This window comes from Pyrgilauda ruficollis, unplaced genomic scaffold, assembly GCF_017590135.1.
Source record: "Pyrgilauda ruficollis isolate IOZ18807 unplaced genomic scaffold, ASM1759013v1 scaffold141, whole genome shotgun sequence".
In the NCBI taxonomy this organism is placed as follows: Eukaryota; Metazoa; Chordata; class Aves; order Passeriformes; family Passeridae; genus Pyrgilauda; species Pyrgilauda ruficollis.
Genome location: NW_024512655.1, coordinates 223210 through 238156, shown reverse-complemented (window position 1 = coordinate 238156; position 14947 = coordinate 223210). Strand labels below are relative to the sequence as shown.

The window sequence follows — 14947 nt, the reverse complement described above, 5'->3', positions numbered from 1 at the left end:
ATCCTGCTGCAAGCACCTGCTCAGCTGCTCCTCGCAGGGCAGGGCAGGGCAGGGCAGGGCAGGGCAGCGCCCTTGTCCCTCGGTGGCTGAACGGGGACAGCCCCGGCCCTTCTGCCTCCCCCCTGGCTCCTCTGACACTCCTTTCCCACCCACCGCTGACCTGCTCCACCAGCTCGTCACAGGCATTTGGCACAGCTGCTGGGGAAAGCGGTTCAACTTCGAGCAAGGACAGGACTAATCCTTCCTCACAGCTCTTTAGTAACGCACGTCTGAACCTTTTCCTAGGCAGATCTCAAAAATGACTCTAAATGTGCTTTGATCTTGTCTACCCCCAGCTTCCTCACTGAGAGAGCCACTCAGGCTCTGCTTCTCACTCGAGTGCCAAGGCAAAGCTCCTCATCTCTGCCCTTGCCTCTGCCTTGCTCTGCATTCGTGTGCCCTGGAACCTCCGACGGACAAGAAAGCAATGCCTTTCTGCATACAAGTGACACAGAAAGCTCCTACAATTAACAAAAGGAGCATAAAGAAGAGGGGAAAAAAGTGGGGAACAAAGTCAGGAATTCTGATTCTGCTCCCTGCTCTGCTACTGTTCCTTCTCTTTGGGCAAAGGCCATCATGCTCCCCTTCTGCCCTGGCTCCCCTTCATGGATCACCCATGGGGAAAGGATTTCTTGCCCAGCTTAGCAGGCCCAGTGCCTTTGCAATTTAGGTACTATTGCAAATCGAGTAACAGCAGAGGAAAAGCACTGATAGAGGACAGACTGAAGCTCAAAAGTCCCTTGTGTCCTGCAGCAAACTTCCTAGCTCATTTGTCAATGCAGGATCTTTGATAAGATGTTTCAGCAGTTTCCTTCCTATGAAAACCTGCTCTCAGTGCTCCAACCCAATGCAGTGACCAGGGTTTTGGGCTCCCCAGGCTGAGCAGTGGCTCCCTGGGAGCCTTCTGTCCTCACCATCTTTCTTTCAGATAACATAAAGCCAAGAGGATCAGCTTTTCTGATCTAGTTTCTCTTCCTTGTCTTATTTATTTGTTATTAATTTTTTAGTCTGGTTAAAAGGTTTACTATCCAGAGGAGCATAAGTAGCCTCACTCAGCCTAAGTAACTCTATAAATCAAGCAGAACTGCTAACATCTACATCACAATCCTACCATCAATCTCCCCCCAGGTTGTGAAGAAAACCAAGGGGAAAAAGACATGAAAGGGAGAGTGAAGAGTAATAGCTCATCACCCTCAGGTCCCTGCAGGCTCCCTGTGGCCCTTAGAAAACTCCCTGTGAAGCCAGACGTGTTGTCAGGGCAACTAAGTGCAAACACAGTGCCTAACTTCACCTCCCCATAGCCCAGAAGCACAGAGCGCTCTGGAGCGCTCACCGGGAGGACACGGTGGATGCAGACAGAGAGGGAAGGGGTGGTGGAAGCAGAGGGCTGGGAAAGCCTCTGGAGCAAAGCCTGCTACCTCATGTGGGAGCCAGCTCCCAAGGCATGAAGATGAGGGCAAGACACGAGCCTCTTGGAAACACTGCAGAGACCAAAGGAGTCAAGGCACAGGGTGCACGGAATCACGGAGGTGTGACCAAGAGGACACCAGACTTGGCAGAAAATACCTGACACTGGGGAAACAAAAAGGACCAGGGAGAGACAACAGATCTCTTAAAGGACAGATTCAATAGGGAATTGCTCAAAGTTTCATCAGTTCCTCTTGGTGACTGTCTTTAATGAGTGATTTTACAGAGAACCCACAACCACCAAGACCCAAGTCAGGGGACAGCAGCTCCCTGGTGTCAGGCTGGGCTCATCCCTAACCGAGGGCAGGGGTTAAGTGAGCCAGCTCCTAAAATAGGGTCCCTCTGACCCTTTGGTAGTTGGTCGGCAGTTTAAGAGCAATTTGCAATCCCTTTCAGCACTATTAAGCTCAGACCTAACAAAGAATGCAGACTGCTAATTAACTGCAGTGGGAAGTCGAGAGCTAAATAGGAGTTGGAAGTGTGAATGCTTGTTGCACCACCAAGAAATGCAGGGCCAGAGAAAGTTCATTACTGTGGTCTTTCAAGGTCCTGCAAAGTAAATCAGTGTGTCAGCCTGCAGGAGGTGAGTGAAAGCTCAGCAAGGGCTGCATACAAAGAGCAAACCAGAGCAGCTCAGCCTTCCCTCTCGTGTTGTGTCCTCTCCACAGCCCCTGGCTGCTGCCTGAGCTGTATGTGAGGGGGTAACTGCTCTGGGCTGGGTGTGCAAAGGGGACACTCAGTGCCCTGAGAGGTTTCTGTGATCCCCAAGCGGGGCTGAACTCTTTTGTGAATCCAGAGCAGGTACCCATTACACACCGTACCGGGAGCTCAAGGGCTCTCTGAATCCCTGAAGAAGTCTGCGACCTGCTAATACTGTGCAGTGTGGTTAGGAGAAATGCTTCCATCCTGTTGGAAGGAATGATCAGGCCAGAGGAGAAAGAGCTCTGGTGTGAAAGCAGTGGGTCATGCCTGAGCTGTTAACTCAGCAGTCCTGTCAGAGCGGCACGGGAGAGCAACCCCATGGCTGGGCCATGTGGGCACTCACCCCATGCTTCCCAGTGCTCACACCACTCTAATTCCATGTCTTGCTTTTTGTTGCTCTTCCTTCTGGTCATTAGGGCTCATCTTCTTATCTCCTATGTCCTTGTGAGCCCATCCATGTGCCTGTGCTACCACTGACTGCAAACACCCCTCCGTGGGAACACACACGTGTATAGAAACGTGGCCGTGCAGGTACACCATCACATGCACAGGCGCACACGACCCTGCACACAAACACACACAAGTGTATGCACACGCTAACGCACGCCAGCCTGTGTAGCTGTGACTGTACAGGTGCCATATCTGCACATACATACATGTGCATACAGACACAGCACCTGCACGCACCTGGCTCCGCTCAGCCCCACACATACAGCCAGCACCCCACAGAGCCCAGAGCACCCCACAGAGCCCAGAGCAGCCACACGTGCAGCCAGCACAGGCAGCGCTGGGGTGAGCAGAGCACCACGTGCACTCACACCACGCACACGCTCCGCGTGAGCCCGCGGCCGGGTGCACTTTGTTCTGCAGCTTGGAGTGAGAAGACACTGGACTCCCAGCTGGACCCTGCAGCCAGACTTGCAGCAGGGACAGGCACATTCCCCATCCCACCAAAGAGCCCCTCTGTACCCCCAGCCCATCTGCACCTCACACCTCAAGGCAAACAGAGCACCGGGGAATGTCTCATGGAGCTGACGTCCCAGCAGAGTGTGTGTGCCGGGCAGGGGATCTCTCCCTCTCCCTCTCTCTCTTCCACTCGCATCTTTTCATGAACTCTATTTCTCTTTCCTTTCTGAAAACAACTGAGCTGTAAATACTGTTTAACCTTCTTCCCCCCTTCCCCCTCCCCTCCGCACTATAAAAACACAAATATGCCATAACTCAGCTGGCTCAGCCGCCGCGCCTCCAACATGCCCTGCTCCAGGCCTCTCAGGAAGGTCATAACAAACGACTTTCCGATTCAGTGCTCCTGAAATAATTTTGTGTATTAAAACCTGAATCTGCACTTTCTGGACCGAAAGCCTCTCTTAATTATGGCAAGCGTCCTTGGGATGGACAGTGATCCTTCACTACAGCACTGCTAACCAACCGGAGAGGCAGTGGCTCTGGCTCCCCACCACCACCTCCTCCCGCTGCCCCCTCCCACCACCACCCAACCCACAGCCCCCCTTGCTCCCTCGCCCCCCCGCCTTCCCTTTGCCCAATCTGTTTTCAAAGTGTGTCTGTCCTTTATTAAATTGTTTTCTTTTCCACATTATCAGTTGCCATGGAGACCTCATCTCTCGGATTATTTGAATTTCATTATATCTATTGATTTGGGAGCATTTCATCTTTTTTATTGTTTTTCTGTCAATTTTCAAAACGAATAACCATCTAATTTGCGTCAGTGCTGATTATGTTTGTCCCTCAATAGAGGTCGGCAGCTGCGTCGGGGAAACAAATCAATGGGAAACCATCATAAACCTCCCCAGTACAATCTCCAGGATATGTGGGTGACATTCCACGCCTGCGAGAAACACTCATCATATCCAAACTTCTTTCTTTCTTTTCTTTTTTCTTCTCCCCTTCTTTTTTTTTTTTTTTTTCTTTTCCCCCTCACAGATAGCTCTGCTGGTCAGTGGCAGGTACCATTTAAAATTGTATTTATTTTACCCACAGACATGTACAATTTTGGGCACATCACATTTTCAGACAGGGAGGGGACAAGGGTAAGAGAAGTGCGAAGGAATATTTTCTTTTTGTAGGAAAGAATGGAAGAAAAGAATGATGAGGGAAGGAAAAAGAGGAAAAGTAGATGGGGATTGCAAATTGCTTACTATGTTTTTTTTTTAAATAATTTATGCAATTTTAAGCATTTATGTATAAATTTTTTAATAAGCCACCCTGGAGCAAAATAGCCATTAACATCCCAACGTCCTTCTGTCCAATGGGCTCTTGTGCAGGATCAATTTCCGAGAGTACTTTCCTTTTTTTTTTATGACATGATAAAATGCTTTTAAAGCAACTTACTTACTATGGGAAATTTTTTCCCCTCCTCTTTTTTTGCCTCTCTCTCTTTTTTTTTCTTTTTTTTCTTTTTTTTTTTTTTTTATAACAGCCTCTACTTATTCACCAGGGAGAGCAAGTGAGTGAGCGTGTGTGTGTGTGTGTGTGCTGGGGAGGGCAGTTGGCAGAAGGATAGACCCAGCCCTAACTGGAATGGACCTGCCTGTCCTTCTAACAAGGGCATAAACTTTCATTAGCGATGCACACAGTCAAAGGCAATTTAGGGAAACGCGCTGTACAGAAAAGGAAAACCTCAGCGTTTTTACTCGGTGGCTCCTTGGCTCCGTCCAGGGGGCTCTATCCTTGAGCTCTGCTTGTGCTCTCCAACCAAAGTGACCCCATGGCCACGGGGGAGGCGGGAGGGAGCCGGGGAGGGCTGGGGCTGCTCTGGGGCTGCACCCGGCCGTGCCAGCAGCCGCGCGCCCCGGGCTGCGCCAGGGAAGCCAGTCAATATTAATGTCTTGCTGGAACACACTGGTCCTGCAAGAGGCTCAGAGGTATCTGTTGCTCTGCCCGCTGCAGAGCTTCCCCCTGCAAGGGGCTAGTCCTCCCCAAAGGTCTCTATTTTGGGATTTTGCACACTGACAAGGAGCTCGCGGCCACTTGATGCCCCTTTGGGGCATTAGTTACGAGCCAGCTCTGCGCAGACCAGACAGATGTGTCGCTGCTGCTCCTGTTTCCACAGGATATACAGACTGGTTATTTTTGCAGCTGGGACATGTTTGGCCTCACACAGGAACCTGGAAAATACCATTCCTAAAGGGACGGCTCCTGCCACTGGCCCCACGAGCAGGCACAGCTCTGCAGAGGACGGACAACGAGCGCACGGCTGGAGGGAGAGCATGAGGGGCTTGGTGGGGTCTGAAAGTCTTGACCACGTGTTGGAAATTAAAACAAAACTATCTCTGCAGCTAGCATTCTCTTGGCCCTTTGGCTTTGAGGTTGAAGTTTATGCACCCTAAGCCAGCCATACGTTATTCATGCCCAAGCGTGGGAATCCCTGTGCATGTCCCTACGATTTGCTCCAACACAAAGCCCTGACAGCAGTTTCCGTACAAGAGCAGATTTCTTTACCTTCTTGTACGAAATACATCCAGAGATAATACACACCTATGCATTTAATCCTACCAACAGCAGCTCTGCACATTACTGGTACCTTTCACACATCCCTGCCCTCTCCCAGCCCCGTGCAGCCCCAGTGCAGGCTCAGCCCCTGCAGTGCTGGCTGGCACAGAGCTGGGCATGCACTTGCCCCATCTGCCATGTTTGTGCGTATTTGAACTAAGGCAGAGGGTAAAAAAAAAAAAATTAAATTCCAGGGGCAGCCAATGCTCAGCTGGAAAAACACAAAGTGCCGAGAACAGCAAACCCAATCAATAACAATCACAACCCCAGCAGTGGGTGAGGAAAGCATGAACTGTTTTGGCCTGCTCCCTGCATGCTCACCCACTTGGGAAAACACACACTCCCCAGAGGCCCATGATTTCATCCCCTCCCACTCCACCCTACACTCATCCTAACCAAAAAGCTTTATGGAGTGCAAGTCCCCCAGGCTCCTGTTCTAGCCAGAAACTTAGCAAAGAGGAGGGAGGGGCCCTGCACAGAGAAACTGGATCCCGGGAATGAGGTGGCACCTGAAGAAGGGTCTTTCTCCCAGCAAAGTGCTCCTTACACCCCACACCCTCCTAACCTCTCCTCCCCTCCAAAGTTTTGCCCTTTGTGCCCCCCTTCCCATCCCAGTTGCTGGCCTTGGCCTTAGGGAGCTCTTCTTCTCCCATCTTCTTTCCTCAAGTTCCCAGCACCATTGCACCTTTCTCCTTCCCAGCATCTCCTGCCAAAGCTCTTGTGCCCCAGTCTGCACCCCCATACCCTCTTTGCACCTCCCTACCCTCATTCCCTGTGGGCCCAACAGCCAGGTCTGGCAGAAAAAGCTGAGCTTCCCGAGGACCAGCCCTGCCAGGGACTGGTGACCAGCCTGGGGAGGGGGAACAGGGAATTCTGTCATGGAAAACACGGGAGCTCTCCCTTCTCCTGGTCTCACATCACTTCTCACTCAGACTGTGCAGATTTGGGGGATTTCACTGTAGCAGCAGAGGTCAGCAGGAGTTGAAGGTTTTCAGATCATATATATCACTCTATATGGTCTTGTCTATAGTGAGTGCTAAATATAGCCAAGCCAAACCTGGAGGTGACTTCAGTGCTGTGGTGCGGGGACAGCAGCCACTGCACAGTCACTCTCCACCTCAAAGCAATGCAGATGTCAGAAGTCACAGTCCAAAATCAAGGATGCCTGTGAATCCTCTCTTCTCCCGCTGCCAAGAGTGTGAGCCAGGCTCTCTCCCTCTCTCAGGTCTGCATGATTCCTCATTTTGAGGAGTCAAAATGAAACATCTTCTTGCTTCAAGGTCCATTTTTTTCATGGGATGTTGGACCCTCCTATGTATGACATGCCAGCATCTGTGTCAGCACAGCTACTTAGAAACTTAACCAGTGGAAGAAGCTCTGAATAGAAGGGGAAAGTCTCTTGTGTGGGTCAGAATAATTAGACTGAGCTCAAATTGGCTTTAGGCATCTGCTGCTGTGTCTGAGCAAAATCAAGCCATGCTGCTTCCATCAGCATCTCTCTGCTGTTGGCCTCATCCTGCAGAACTGAAGGGATCCCACACTGCCTTGTATAGGGCATCTCTGGGAACAAGACTTGCCTCAACTGAAGCCATAAAGCCTCCTTATCCAGATATCATTAAAGCCAAGAGAAAAGAGGCCAGACAGAGAGATTGAGATGAGCCATTTCCCCAACAAACTTGCTTCCCTTTTTCATTCGCTCCTTTCTTTTTTTTTCCCTTTAACTGTCATTAAAATAACAAGTTTCTGTTACAGTCTAAACATTCCCACATTGTATAAAGGGTTATGTTACACTAGAGTCACTGCCGGGCCCAGTGTTTGCACAGAAACCTCACTGCAGGTCCCCCCTCCTGACGAAGTGACTTATTAAAGTTTAAACAGTAATTAACAGAACAATAAAAATAAAGGGATGTTTGGGGAGTCGTAGTGCACACAGGGTTTTTGGCAGTGCCAGCACTTTTCAGTGCCCTGCGCTGGCAGAAAAAACGGCTGCAAAGCCAGTGGGAGAGATGGTGTGCTGCAAGGCAGGAACAGCCACAGCAAGGCCAGGGTACCATCCCAGCCCAGCAGAGGTGCAGAGAGCAGCAGGTGAAGGAAAGGCTTTGGGGCACTGGGGAAGGGATGCCCAAGGGCCACGTGGCAGCAGGCTGATCACATTCAGCACTCACCCCCAGCCCTGCCCTCCGACACATCAGGCAGCATCAAGAACCTCCTCTGCCTGCTCTCCCACTCAGTGATCTGTCCTGCACAAGCCCCCAGAAATCTGCCTTTGGGAATCATGTCTCAGGAGCCAGAGCTGGGTTTTGGGGAAGTGGCTCATTTATTTTAGAAGAGTAGTAGAGAGGAAAGAGCAACCAGAGAGCAAACCCCTGAGAAAAACCTTGCAATAGAGAGACTCTCTATGGGAGACTCTAAGACCAAACCCCTTGCCTGAGAACTTTAAAAACAGACAGATGATGTCTTGTAGGGACTGATCCTGCCCTGGTCCTTGCAGGTGTGAGCTGCAGATCCAACAGCATGGTGTAAGTTCTGTGTCCCTCCTGAAATGCAGCCAGAGCCAGGATCACAGGGGCAATCCCTAGAGCCTTGCCAGAGCCAGAACTTTCCCAACCCATGTGAAGTTGGCTAATCAGAGCTCCCTCTACAAGAGAAAACCTGCTTTTGCTCTGTTTTGTTCCCATTTCCAGTAGCTTGGCTTGCCCAGGATGAGCTCTAGAGCATGTGGGTAGAGTTTAAGCTTAGGTTGTCAGCTCTCCCTGTTACCCAATGTGCAGCAACTCAGAAAGATCTCATCTGAAGATATTTTTGGTGCCTATTGTAGCTATTCTCAAATGTTTGCCTCAGTAGCTCACAGTGCTAGCTGGCTCCAGCCCTGATGTGTGACTCAGTACACACAGCATTGTGCAGTCCCATGTTTGCTAAATCTCTTCCAGTACAACTGCTCAGTTTGCAAATAAAAAGACAGCTCCGTGAAGTTGTATCTTCTGTGCAGAGGGAACTCAGGGAGTGCTGCCTTGAGCCTCTCCCAAATCCAGGACTTGGCTCCTGGTCTGGCTGGGAAGCAGCGTGGGTCTGACCTGACCTGGGCAGTGCCCTACTGCCACGAGGACACACGTGGGGACATCCATCCCCAGCTGTTCCGTCAGCCCAGAGCCTCCCTTCCCTCTGCTGGGGGGCATGAGGAGGAAACCTCAGACCTGCTGGCTCTGTTTTTTTCTTCTTTTTGCTGCCCCAAGGCAGCTGGATGCACAGGAACAGCAGCCAGGACTCAGCACGGAGCAGGATGTTGTGTGGGGGTCTGCAGCTCACAGGAAAGGCAGGTACAGGTGTCTGTCCTCCTGACTTACTCCTGAGGCCTCTCTGCACATTCCCTCTCTCTGGACTGACGTTAGCTGAGCTGCCAGGCCCTTTCTGGGGTCTCTTCTCCCCACCCTCTGAGCATGGGCAGCTCCTCTCCAGACACTCAGCCCAGTGCCTCAGCTCTTCCCAACTCGCTGGGCTTGCTCCTTCTCTGACTGATCTTATGCTCATGTCACTCTGCTTGGCTCAGGAGAATCATTTCCCAGCTGACACCGCATCAGTGACAGAAGGGAACTTATGCTTTTCCACTGCCACTCACACTAAACTGAGAGAAAAAGAAACACCACCCAAATCTGAACTTTTCATCCCGTTCACCCAGCTGTGGGATGCTCCTCAGCTCCTGGCTGTGCTGGAGTCAGGGTCTCCAGACTCATGTGCAGTGAGAGTGGCAGTGCTCGAGAGGGGAGAGGTGTTGAACAAGTACAAGCAGGTGCAAATAGAACAACAGAAGGTGCCCCCAGGTCAGCACTCACGTGCATTTTCCTCGGCCATGTCTGAGGAGACTTGGAGTCAGAACAGAGCACAGCTTTGCATGGGGGTCTCAAACATGTTCACAATGCAGAAAGACTGTCCTGTGCACTTCCTTTTCCAACACGTCGTTCAGGATGTCTCTACAGCAATGCCAGTAACTGCCTGTAGGGAATGTTATGTTAGAAGATTATCTAATGCACTCTTAATCACCTGGTCTTGCAAGCTACAGTGGGAAATCAGAGCAGCCAGCATGGTATGACCCTTCCTCCAGACACCACTGAATTCAGATACCGTTATCAGTGGTAGCCTGGTCCATGTCCCAGAACTTAAGCTCTCTTTTGGTTAACAGGCCATGAAATTATTTAGACTATTCTTCATGTTACATTCTGTTATATTTGTAATTAACACAGAAGATCAGCAGTGCCACATTCTGTATTTTGCTGAATACAGAGGAGACAGTACTTAGAAGCACTTAGTCTTAACCTAACTCTGTCCTGTTAGGTTTAGGGGAAGCCAACTCTTCAGAGCAGACCTGTCCCACAAGGAAAGGGTTGGGTATTGTCAGAGACCTTAACCCACATATATCTGCAATATGATATGGGAACCAGCACCCTAAAATCTGGTCTTACCTCCTTTTTTTTTTTGGAAGGGACTTTTAAACAAAAGCAAACAGTCTGCCAGCACACTCAGTGTTCAGCGCCATCGTCAATCAGGGAAGCCTAATTATACCCATTATACTGATGAGGAAGCACTGGCACAAAGCTATGCATTCACATGGCTACAGACACAAAGCAAATCAGTGGCAAAGCTGGAATTAAACCCAAGAACCATGGGTGATGAGCTCATCACCCACCTCAGCACAGCCCCACGCAGCTGGTCATCACCAGTCCCACCCATGTCCTGCAGGTTACAGAGCTGGTGTGGAGCCCTCCACACACCTGCTCAACAACCAGAAGTTTCAATCCCCATGCTGACATGGTTTGGGGTGCTCTGGGACACCCAGGGACTGGTCACATCAGCTGGCCCACAAGGACCAGTCAACTCAGCTCCCTGTATGAGAGACAGACTGGTGGGCTGCAGACACCCAACAGCCAGAACATCAGGTCTGAGCTACTATGGGACCCTGTGGCCACAGGCACCAGGCAGGGATGAATCATCTGTTCCTTCTGAAGCAGCTTAATCAACTCCCCTGCATGTGGATCCTCACAGCAGGTCCAACCTGAGCCCTCTACATATTAATGACTCCCCGGGACATAAAGCCCAGAGATTTTCCTTGGCACCAGGGTCCAGCACTTGCCCTGCACTCTCCCTGCCAGGTGCTGGGTGCTCTGGTCTAAGAAAGGCTGCAGGATCCCTCGGGACTGAGAGTCATTACATAAACAATACAGTAGGATCACGGGCTGTAATTGTAAAAGTGCCAGAGGTCTTGGCACCGGAGTCTGCCTCAGCAAAGGCCTCTATATGGAGACCCAAACAAAACAAACAAAAACCCAAACTCTCTTGGTGCTTAATGAATAATAATAAATAGTAAATAATAACCCTAAGAGCCAACCTAGCAAGACAGATGTGAGGCACCAGGGTGGCTCTGAGGAAACACCAGTCCTGCAGCAGTCGCCCTCCTTCCCCAGTTTCAGTACGCTGAGCTCAGGTCACCAGGTTCTTGCAGGGTTAGGTCCAGCAGAGATTTCTGTCAGGAACGTGCACACCCTCACCCACCCAGTCAGACGGGTAGGAATTGCAGCCCTTGTACGTCCCTGGACTGGGATGTTCACCTGCTAAGTGAGCACACACCAACTCATGCCCAGCTCCTTCTTGTTGCAGATCTCTCTTTATGAGCTAAAGGCAAAAAAGAAGCAGATGGAGCTGAGCAAGGGAATCCAGGTAGGTGTGAGTCCGGAGAAGCCTCTCCCAGCATCATCATTACAGTCTGGGCTCAGAGTCCCCCACCTGTTCTGTGCAAGCTGAGCTCCCGGCAGGACACCAGGATAGCTGCTTGGCAGGGACAGGGGCTGAAACAAAGGGCCTAATTTAAGTATTTTTATAACTCAGTGCTTGTGACAGTGGGTTTAGCAGTTGCCAGCCATCTGGAATAAAGAATTACAGCCACCTCCCCTAATCCTATATTGCCTAAACCCTAAAGCTGGTTATGGTGCAAGGATGAGGCAGCAGGTTGGGAGGAGATAGTGATGGGAAGGTGGGGGTGGAGAAGGGACCTCAGGAAAATTGTCAAACTTATTTCTTTTTCCTGCAAGGTGCTGGGTGGCCCCAGATATGTCAGAAGTATTTTTGCTAAGAATCAAGAGAAGACAGAATGAACAAAAACAGGGGAGAGGGGAGACAAGGAGTCCTCCATGACCACACAGTCGCCTGCACCACACACACACACGCACACAGAGGCTTACTGGTCTGCGCAGGGCTGTCAGGTAAATTAGATCTGAAAGCTGACAATTTCTGACCATATTTCCTTGATTATTTCAAACAAATGCACACCAGCCGCTGTAAGGAGATTAAAGTGACATAAACGTCCCGAGTGGGAGGAGGGAGGGCAGAGAATTCAGGTCACCCCCATCCGTCCCCCATTTGACAGCCGCTATATCGCTATCCAATCCAATAAAAAAATCCCCCCCTTTTGCTTTAATTAATTTTACAGCTAGCTTGCTTAATTACTTTCAATCAAAATCCTCCTGCCATCGCAAAATTAGAGATGGTTGAGCTCCATTAGCCTAAATTCTTCATTTCCATATAGAAAGAGGCTCCCTGGGCAAAGCCAACAGGGCTCCCTCCTGTTCTGGCTGCCACCGGACAGACGCCTGTCCCTCTGTCTGTCTCCAGCTCCTTGGGAGAAGGAAGGCAGGAAGGATGGAGTCTTGTTCCCACCTTTCCCTCACACAGAGCATCTCCTTGAGAGCCCTGGACACAGGAGGCCTCTCTGCTCACAGCAAAGACCACACGAGGTGAGGACAGCCTGCCCTCCTGGCCCTTCTCTGGCCGTGCTGGAACGAGCTTTTCCACGGCTGCACGAGGGAGCTGGATGGCCCAGCCCTTCTGCTGTGCTCCCAGCACTGGGGACAGGATCTGGAAGGGATCCTGCAGTTGGTTTGAGCACTGCCAGTGTCACCTCACAATGTGTGCAGGCATCAGTGACTCTGTGGACACATGGAAAGCAGCTTGAGGGGACACAGGGGCAGATCATCTTACATTTACCTGCTGTGGGTTTGGTACCTTCCTTCAGGGTATCTTTATCTGTGTGGGCAACAGACCTGTGACATTCCTGCAGCTGCCACAGGCATTAGCAGCACCTCTCTCCTGAGAACAAATCCTGAACTGTCCCATTCTGGGGACAATGGAACCTCCTCTGAAGCACAGGGCGTGGCAGCAATAAGCCACATGGCACTGTAGAGGAGACAAGTGGAGAGGATGGATGCAGGAGGAAACCCTGGAGGGAGCTGGACACTGGGAGCAGAGCAGAACCAGCTTCCACTCACAAGGAACTGGAATTATCCAGACCATTCCATGCTTTCCTCCCACTTTCTCCCATCTCCTATGGTCCTCTCCCTTTTCACATACCCAAACTAATTGCAGAGCAATGGCTCTACTGGAATTTTACCTACACCCAGTACTTTGTGCACGTACTGAGCCCTGGGGACCAGCAGTGGAGCCCAGCCCCTGCCCAGGACACATGTACACCTACTCTGGAGCTGCAGGACCCCAGTCTCTGCACTTTCCCACCCTTTCTAAAGCTCATGGGGATTCACAGGCACCAGAAGCTCAACTGCCCCCAGCTCCAGGGAGGACAGGTCAAACCCTTCTTCTTTAAAAGAAAATGAAGAAGAGACAAACACAGACCTATTTTGTTTATAAGCTTAAAACTGAATCCAATGGCGCATCTACCTGGGGATTTTAGATTAAATGGTTTAAGAAACTCAAATAGGCTTTTTAATCCGGTCAAATAAAAAGAGCCCCAAAGAAGCAAAGAATTCACCCTGCTGAGCCTCACACCTATGCAGACAGCCAGGCTTGAACGGCTTTCTTGCTCTCTGCCACTCCTCCCCATCCTGGCATGGGACAGAATGTATTTGCCAAAATCTGGAAGCTTAGGGTACACCCTGTTCAGCACTTGTGAAGACATCACTTTCCCATGGACAATCCACTTCTGTCACACTGTGTAACACCTTTCTTCAGCCTTTCTGTGTCCTTCCATGCTTGTGCTGTTCAGCTGAGCCCTTCCCCTAACACCTGGCAATGCGAGTGCAGTGCCAGCCCTGGTTACATCACCAGTGCCAGCAATAAGCAATCCAAGAGATGACACCAGAACCCCTAATCCCCACTGAACACACATATACAGGCACTGTTTTTCATATGAACTACATTCCTGAATGCCTCACAAGAGAAGACAAGGAGCCATGTGCCCTTGAGATGCAGGGGGCCAGCAGGGTCTGCCAAGGGACACAGCAGCTGGACAGGCAGCCCAGGTCTGACGGACGGACCGACCCTACACAGACCTGGGGAGTGTGGTGAACATCTGGAGCTGAATCCTGACAGAAACCAGGATGCAAGGGGGCTCTATTCTCTGCTGGATAACCACCTCTCCAGGACTTCCAGCCTCCAGTATCACATCTCACCAACTTTCCAACAGAAACAGTCCCTCTCCCCCACTGCTGCTTCACTCCGGAAGCGCTCAGAACCAGCCTTCCCCTGACCATGCTCTGCAATAAAATTCCCGACTTGTGTCTCGCCTGCTCCAATGCTCAGAGCAGCCAGGACAATAGAACAGAGAGGCCCTAAATCCACCAGACTCACCCTAAATAGCAATGGCCCATAATTTTGCCTGACATTCAGGAGCTTGTTATTCTTTCCCCTCGTCGCCTGGCTGGAGCTGTTCAGACCCATCAGTGTTATTCTATGCATTAAATGGGAAAAAAACCAACTCAACAACAACCCGGAGAGTTTCCAAGCCTGCCCAATGAGGGCTGAAGGGGCAGTGGGAGAGCAGGAGCAGCCAGTGCCTCAAACCCAGACCCATCCACTCTGCAGGGGAACAGCATCAGTGGGTCCTGCAGAGACCCCCAGCAGAAACAAACACCCTTTTCTCTGCTTCCATCCCTACCATGGAAACTGTAATCTCTCCCAGCCCTTCCCGTCTCCCACCTGGTGCCTGGGAGGCTGCTGCCCCCCCGTTCCCACCACCTGGCAGTGGGGAGCTTTAACCACAACACTTTGGGGTTTGGGTTTTGGGGTTTTTTTTTCCAGGCCGGCTCCAGCTGATTAAGGACCTGCAACAGGATGTAGGGATTACAGCAAAACCTGGCTGCAGATCAGCCGGGGCACAGAGCCAAAGGAGAGAGCGAGGATTGCCCCCAGCCTGGCTGCCAAAGCGGCACTCGTCCTGCTGGGAGCCGCA

The 14947-nt window shown here is 51.0% G+C and overlaps 1 protein-coding gene across 8 annotated transcripts in view; it reads right to left on the bottom strand.

The window, feature by feature from the left end:
* Positions 1-14947, bottom strand: part of CASZ1 (castor zinc finger 1) — a 193737-nt gene that overhangs the window by 54615 nt on the left and 124175 nt on the right. For 5 of the 8 annotated variants that reach the window (XM_041460302.1, XM_041460303.1, XM_041460306.1 and 2 more), the window contains one exon: positions 9549-9708. The exons of the other annotated variants lie outside the window; for them this stretch is intronic. In XM_041460302.1, coding sequence (XP_041316236.1) covers positions 9549-9567 — 19 coding nt within the window. In that variant the 5' untranslated portion in view covers positions 9568-9708. The remainder of the gene's footprint in view (positions 1-9548; positions 9709-14947) is intronic. 8 annotated transcript variants of the gene reach the window in all.